The 8,222-nt window shown below is 41.4% G+C and overlaps 1 protein-coding gene across 1 annotated transcript; it reads left to right on the top strand.

Moving 5' to 3' along the window:
- The first annotated feature begins 6,685 nt into the window (after positions 1-6,685).
- Positions 6,686-7,639, top strand: LOC117489291 (olfactory receptor 10A6-like). The gene has a single exon (XM_034138497.1). It carries the CDS (start codon positions 6,686-6,688, stop codon positions 7,637-7,639), a length of 954 nt encoding a protein of 317 aa, XP_033994388.1.
- The last annotated feature ends 583 nt before the right edge of the window (positions 7,640-8,222 follow it).

Here is an 8,222-nt window from a genome sequence, read left to right as displayed (position 1 = left end):
GAAAAAGTATGTTTTCTTCTGAGCAGAGCGTGAGATTCGGAAGTACACAAGGACAGAGTCAATCTTATCTCTGCACCTGTATTCACTCCTTTACTTTCCCAAGGAATATTTCACACAAACTATTCTTTCCCAGACAACCAAACATTGTACACAGATATATTGATGCCCAGAAAGAACCTTGAAAAGAATATGTGTGGGTGCTGGTGGGAGGAGGTGTATGTGTGTGTAGGGATATCTGGGTCAGTGAGTTGTAAGTGAGAAAGACAATATATATATGGGATTACTTAAAACAGTTCAAACAATACATGTTCACTACAATACAATTCAAAATAATACATGTTTACTTCAATACAGTTTAGAACCATATCTGTTTACTTTAATCCCTCTTTTGATCTCACCTCACGAGATCAACATATACACAGCATTTGAAACATAACCACTGTCATTCTTTTCTACTGTGTCTGTCCCAACATTTATATAAATCCATCAGAAGCTGGGATTTAGAGCACTTTAAACCTTTAGGAACAGTCCACCATAACAACTTCTTATGACAGTGGAGGGAGACCAAAATATGTTAAAAAAATTCGTCCTTGTCGGCTGAGTCATCGTACTCTTCCCCCTCCGACGCGTAAGCCAACAAGGGCATTTGGTACCAAGGGGAAGGGGCATCTTTTCCCTCAATGGTGGAACTGATGAGTCTAACACACAATGAGCGGATACAAGGCACACAACAACAACCACATGTCACGAAAATGGCAATAAAAGTAGCCACAGAAATTAGAAGACTGAGGCAGACATATTTAGCGAGACCTGAGTATGATTTGTCAGAGTTGGAACATGGGGGCGATTGCGCACAGATCTATGTCCACTATTCCGTCGCTACCTTCTTGGAGAGTGAAGGTTCTTTTTGGGGACATAAGGCTCGCTACTCTAGTCCCTCTTTTGGTCCTTACTATCTCTTCCTCTGGGGCGGGAGTTGGAGAAAGCACATAATTAGTTTTACAGACAATGAAAATTATCGTTAAGTAGGAGGCCCAGGCCCGCTACCATTCTCCAGTGCCCGTACATAATTATGCTGTTAGCTCCAATTCTTCTGGTATCTTTAAACCGTATATTACCAATGGTCAATGCGATCGTACCTTGGTTCCCCAGAATACACAACGTGCCCCCTGAGGGAGATTGAGACCCAGATATGCCAAAACCCTCTTGAGTACGAGGAGTATGTAAATAGACATCTACCCTCGTCCAGATGTTGAGTAATGATAAAAGGGCCTATTTGGAAAGTAAAACAGGAGTTACTCCAAACTTGGTTAGTGATTGATTTTAAGCTATAGGTTTGAAATGGTAAATTTGGGTCCCCACATATATCAGTAGTCTTCCACCAACTGATCCAAGTTAGCAGGGGTGAGGGAGATACCCAGGTTTTATTACCTATCTCACGGAGGTTTTCTAAGCTCCTCTGAAAGGTACTCGTGTTGCTCGGAGTCTGAAGAGAGATTCCTGTGTCTGCCCCAAAAGAAGAATATAAAAGTTATATTTAATAAGAGAAGGAATTCAAAACACCGGAATAAAGGTTATAACAATAATCTGATTTTACTGGTAAAAAACAAAACACGTATACAAGTTTACAGAGTACTCCGGACTTCCAGTTCTACCGCCGTGCAATACAGGTATTGGGACCAGCCAGTCAGAAACAGGAAGTATTTTACATGCATAAACAACAGTATTCATATCCATATTTTGGGGCGGAGATGTGTCTACTCTTCCTTCCCATTTTACTCCGAAGCGAATCAGAGAGTCCGTGGGGAGGAGCTGTGTGAGCTGCTCACTCCCCCAGGTGTTTTTACTGGTTGGATTCACTTCTGGTCGGGTCCAATACAGCAAATCAGAGTTCTGAGAAAAAGTATGTTTTCTTCTGAGCAGAGCGTGAGATTCGGAAGTACACAAGGGCAGAGTCAATCTTATCTCTGCACCTGTATTCACTCCTTTACTTTCCCAAGGAATATTTCACACAAACTATTCTTTCCCAGACAACCAAACATTGTACACAGATATATTGATGCCCAGAAAGAACCTTGAAAAGAATATGTGTGTGTGCTGGTGGGAGGAGGTGTATGTGTGTGTAGGGATATCTGGGTCAGTGAGTTGTAAGTGAGAAATACAATATATATATGGGATTACTTAAAACAGTTCAAACGATACATGTTCACTAAAATACAATTTAAAATAATACATGTTTACTTCAATACAGTTTAGAACCATATCTGTTTACTTTATTGTGGAGACGAGGAAGATCCACGACATGGCAAGAGGATGTGAGCAGCGGGACGGGACAAATGCACACCAGAGATGAAGGCAGGAAGCAGAGAGAGTCCACGGTTGTTGCGTGGGACGGAGACAGACAAGTAGGCGATATAGCAGATAGCAATAGCCACCCGGCACTTTGTTGGCTGAGTGAGGACAGCCGGCTACAGCCAGCAGCGGAGGCAGAAGTCCAAAACAAGTTAAAATTAAAAACAATGTGCAATGCAGAAAAGTGTGCAATGCAGAAAAGGATAGAGGGGTAACAAGGGTAACAGAGGCGGAGAAGCGGCAAGCAGTCAACGCTAGCGTCCTCTCCTAAGGAGTTGCGTCCTGAGTGTGATGTCTGGGTTTGCTTCCCCTGCCGAGTTTTGATCGCTCAGTGATGATACTTCTACCCCTAGAATCTGTGGAATCTCAGCTTGCTAGCTGATATCTTCAAATCAAATCAAATCAAATCAAATCAAGGTTTATTTATAAAGCACATTTAAAAGCGAGGTACATGTAATAACTACAATCACATAATAACACATTTCTATAATCACAATAAAAGACAATAAATTACAACAGATATTTAAAAAGAAAACACAGAGTTAAAGTCAGGAGTCGTGCTCCGCTCTGACTAAAAGGCCAGGGAGAAGAAGTGTGTCTTAAGAGTAGATTTAAAAACCCCTAGGGTCTGGGCTGATCTCACATGGAGGGGCAGAGTGTTCCAGAGCCTCGGGCCAGCTGCTGCGAAGGCTCGGTGCCCTCGGGTTTTGAGCCTGGTCTTGGGCACTATCAGCAACGGCTGGTCAGCAGACCTTAAAGCTCTTGTTGGGGTGTAGCGCTGGAGGAGTTCAGCTATATAGGCCGGAGCCAGCCCATTTAGTGCTTTAAAAACAAATAAAAGGAATTTAAAATCATTTCGGAACCGAATTGGAAGCCAGTGCAGTGAGGCCAGAATTGGGGTGATGTGGTCACGTTTTTTGTGGCCAGTGAGTAGACGTGCAGCTGCGTTCTGGACTAGCTGCAGGCGTTTAATTGACGCCTGGTCCATACCCACGTACAGAGCCTTGCAATAGTCCAACCTCGAGGTAACAAAGGCATTAATAACCCTTTCCAGGTCCTCAAACGATAAAAACGACTTAGTCTTGGCCAATAGTCGTATTTTAAAAAAGCAGGTTTTGACTACGCTGCTGACCTGCTTATCGAATTTAAAAGCGCTATTGAAGGTCACTCCAAGGTTCGTGACAGAGGGGAGGATATTATTTTTGAGGGAGCCCAGAATATCAACCTGGGAGGCTAGAGGTTGGGGTCCAAAAAAGATAACCTCAGTCTTGCTCTCATTGAGGTTGAGGAAATTTTGGCCAGGATTTGATCTCTGCTAAGCAGTCCATCAATAGCTGTAATGAGTTAACATTTGAATTGAGTGGCAGATAGATCTGTACATCGTCGGCGTAGCAGTGGAAGGGGATGTTGTGTTTTGTGAGAAAACACAACATCTTGTTTGTGCAGATCCAATAAGTAATAAAGTATTTCTACCATGAGTTCTGTGCTAAGTGCGTTAGCATTTTTTCCCTTAGTGCTAATTCAGAGGCTTGGCGTTAGAGTTGTGTTTCGTTTAGCTAAAAATAGTTCATATCTTCAGTTAGATGAGTTTCTTCCCGTTAAGTGGGTATGACACATTAATAGGTTGTTAAATGTTAAGAAGCCCTGAGACACAATTTCGTGAAAAAAAGCAAAAAACCGCGCTTAACAGGTTAAAGAATGTCTGCTTCTATATCTGAAACCCACCGTTTCATCTGGAATCACAGACCCTGAGTGGTGTACCATGCTTTGTGTGTGTGACCTTTCTTGCCGTGTCCTTACAAGTGATTTAAAGTTTTCGTTGTCATTTGCCAATTAAAAACTACATTTTTTGCATTGCACTCTGAACATCATTGACAAGGAAACACGAGGTAGATCTATCTATCCTACTCGACCTTGGCCAAACTGTAAATGTGCCAAGTTTATCACATTAGAAACTATGCGGGTCGCCACATTTCTTGGGCAAGTAGACAACTCAATTTGACCATATTTTTACATCCATATTTCTCCTCTTGCTAGCTGCTGATGGTCCACACTACCAGCAGGCAAAGCTAGGGGCAGGGCAGGGTGAAGGTGGACAGGACCTACAATGTCCACTGATGCTTGGGTAAACTGGACACCGCTGGACACCGCTGGACCACCACCGCTGAACTTGAAAACATTTGCTGAAGCCAAGTCATTCTTGCGATTAAGTTGATGAAAAAAACAATCTAGTGAAATAAGGGCCCCCTCCCTGATTCTTTTGGACACCTGGAAAACCCCTTAAGTTAAAAACCTTGGGAGTCCAAATGCGTTCCCAATGCCCCGAAAACATTGATGCTAAAATGTCTTTAAAGAATTCAGTGGGGAATCCGTCTAGTAGTAGTATTGTGTGAAAACATAATTTAGAGTTTCCTTTCACCTGTTTGGTCCGTAATTATATTAATTCAATGGACTACTATTATAAATTGATGAGAAAAGAGATTTGTCCTCTTTCCGTTTAAGTTGATTTGCTAGGTTTGTCAATATCTTTAACCTGTTAAGCCGGGCTTTTTTTTCACGAAACTGTGTCTCAGAGCTTCTTAACATTTAACAACCTATTAATGTGTCATACTCACTTAACGGGAAGAAACTCAGCTAACTGACGAACAATTTTTAGCTAAACAAAACACAACTCTAACGCCAAGCCTCTGAATTAGCACTAAGCAAAGAAATGCTAACGCACTTAGCACAGAATTCACGGTAGAAATACTTTATTACTTATCGGATCTGCACAAACAAGATATCAGCTAGCAAGCTTAGATTCCACAGATTCTAGGGGTATAAGTATCATCACTGAGCGATCAAAACTCGTGGCAGGGGAAGCAAACCCAGACATCACACAACGTAGCTTTATGGAGCAAAAACTGAAAATAAGTCTTACCGTTGTTGTTTTTCTGATCTTAAATTGTGTTCAATGGCATTAAAACGATAAAAACGCTGCTGAAGGTTAATCCATAGGTTAATCCAATGTGTCTGTGTCACTTTGAAATGATTACTGATAATCCGTCATTCAATTTTTGTCAAAAACTGAGATTTCATATTAGCTGCTATCAGAGCTACAACCCAGCTTCCGGTTTTGGGCATTCTGGCTACGCATCACTCATTCACCAATGGGTAATGTTTAGATTGATTTTAGGAACTTCCCTCTCGATTCTATTGGCTCCAAAGGCCGCTACACACCCACCTGAGACCAAAGAACGCGTACCGAAGGCGTCCCGACTTTTACGTCAGCTACGTCGCCTGCATCGGCTACGCTGCCCGCCTACGAACACACCGCAAATACTTCAGTCGACGAGTGGCAATAACTGTCCTTACCAGCAGGCAGCGGTAGTGTGAACAGCCAATCAGAGTGATTGCTTGGGCCGACTTTCTCTGAGCTCCCGACCTCAACATGTTGAATCGGCCGCGGGAGGTGTGAAAAGGTGCCGTAAAGAGACGACGGTGCGGGACACACCAACCTGAGTAGGGGGCGCCGCGAATGCCCGATTGCCTCTGACGGCCTCTGACTCCCAAAATCGGGTTGGTGTGTAGCCAGCTTAACGGTTCAAAAGAGGTGTCAATCATGAAAATCGACCGAGGGGGCCAGAGATATGGAAAATGCACCCAAATGACTCCTGAAGTGTGTTTCTTTTTCTAAATCTCTCTAAAAAGGTAAAATGTCACTTGTTTTGCATCAATGTTGATACAGGGTACTTATTATATGTTATAGTGTGGATTCCTAACGCTTTTAGTCTACTATCCCATCATTCAAGGGTGGTTTTCACTATAAGGAATGTGGTTTCTTTGGACGGACACTATCATTTACATTTTTTTACCATGTTCAATCTGAATTTACTTTAAAATAAAAAACAATTATATTGATTCTGACTTTTCTACATCCAACTCACAGGTTTATCATTGCTTTGAGAAAAAAGATTATTAATTTACCCCTTTTAGAAGTGAAGTTATAGTCATTTGTTCTGGGAATGTCATTTTTGAGCCTCACACCTGAAAAACAGGCTCAGGGGTTAACAGGTTAAAATGATATTGTGTGTATGGATAGGCTGGTTTGGTTCCTGATGGTAAGGGGCCTGGCTTGTTGGTGTTCTGGAAGCTTTAAAGCAGCAGAAGTCTCTGCAGCTGACAGAAGGGACTGCAGCAGTCTGCAGCACAGCAGGTGAGAAACACTGCACTGTGTGTGATGTGCTCATGTTGCATTCATTTACAGTTCCTGACACACTCCGGGGGGGATGGTAAGTTAAGACTGTGAAGTTCAAATGTGCTCAGATATACTAACGTTTAACCTCTAACAATGATGTCCAATTCAACTTCACTAACTGTATCCTATTTCATTCTTGGAGCCTATTTGCATATTGGTTATTTGAGGTACTTGTGTTTCATGATAACTGCCATGCTGTACATTGTGATTGTTGTTGCCAACACGTCTCTGATTGTGGTTATCTGCGTGAACAGGAGCTTACATGAACCTATGTACCTTTTTCTGTGCAGCCTGTTTGTAAATGAACTGTATGGTAGTACAGGGTTGTTTCCATTCCTTCTGGTTCATATCCTCTCTGACATTCACACTGTTTCTGCTCCGCTCTGCTTCCTGCAGATGTTATGCTTGTACACATATGCAAATATACAATTTTGTAATTTAGCCGTGATGTCTTATGACAGATATCTTGCTATCTGTTATCCTCTGCAATATAACACTCGTATGACTTCTAACAAGGCAGCTATTCTTATTATTCTGGTTTGGTTGTACTCTTTTGTGAAGTTCTTGATAACCTTATCTTTAAACATCCGTTTGACACTTTGTGGAAACATCATTGACAGTTTGAATTGTAACAACCATCTTGTTGTGAAGTTGGCATGTTCTGACACTCATGTGAACAACATTTATGGACTTTTTTCAATTGTTCTCTCAATCTTAGTCCCTTTGTTTCCAATCCTCTTCTCTTACATGAGGATCCTCAGAGTGTGTTTCTCTGGTTCCAAACAGACCAGACAGAAAGCTGTCAGTACCTGCACACCTCACCTTGTTTCCCTCCTCAACTTCTCTTTTGGCTGCAGCTTTGAAGTACTTCAGAGTAGATTTGATATGAGCGGTGTTCCCAGTGTGCTGCGTATTATTCTGTCACTGTATTTTCTCCTCATACAGCCACTAATGAACCCTGTCATGTACGGACTGCAAATGTCCAAACTACGAAACATATGTAAACATATGCTCTGTTATAAACTGTTGGCTGGTAGGTCTAATAACTAAAGTTTCAGTTAATGATTCCCAATATCCTGTCTTGAAATGCGCTGATTAAAAACATTCAATTAAATTGGAAACATTTTTAATATGTTTATAGTGTTCATTATAAATACACATGCATTCCAATATTCATGAATAAACAGTCAAATGTCATCTAAATGTTAACACAGTGAAATATACACCTATATTAATAATTTAAAATGCAAAAAATTCTAGGAACATTTTGTATAGTTTAATGTTAATATAAATAGTTTTAAAGATGAATTGACTTTTGAGTTCAAAGTAGCAAAAACACAAAGCATTGTAGAAATCTGCAAGCTAAATGTCTTGCTGCCCTTGCCTGTAGTACAGCTGCAGTAACATCGGAGAGACCCTTTGGTAGAGCGCGCTGTCTGGGCTTATAGGTCAAGGTTAGTTTTGTTTATTTATAGAGCACATTTCAGACAATTCAAAGTGCTAAACATATGCTTTAAAGGTCACCCATTATGCAAAAGGCACTTTTTGATGTCTTTTCTCCATAAATATGTGTCCCCGGTGTGTCAGGAGACTCACAAAGTGTCAGAAAATAAAACCCTCTCTCTTTTCCTCC

This window comes from Trematomus bernacchii, unplaced genomic scaffold (genome assembly GCF_902827165.1).
Source record: "Trematomus bernacchii unplaced genomic scaffold, fTreBer1.1, whole genome shotgun sequence".
Lineage (NCBI taxonomy): Eukaryota > Metazoa > Chordata > Actinopteri > Perciformes > Nototheniidae > Trematomus > Trematomus bernacchii.
This window is presented reverse-complemented; position numbering and strand designations above follow the sequence as displayed.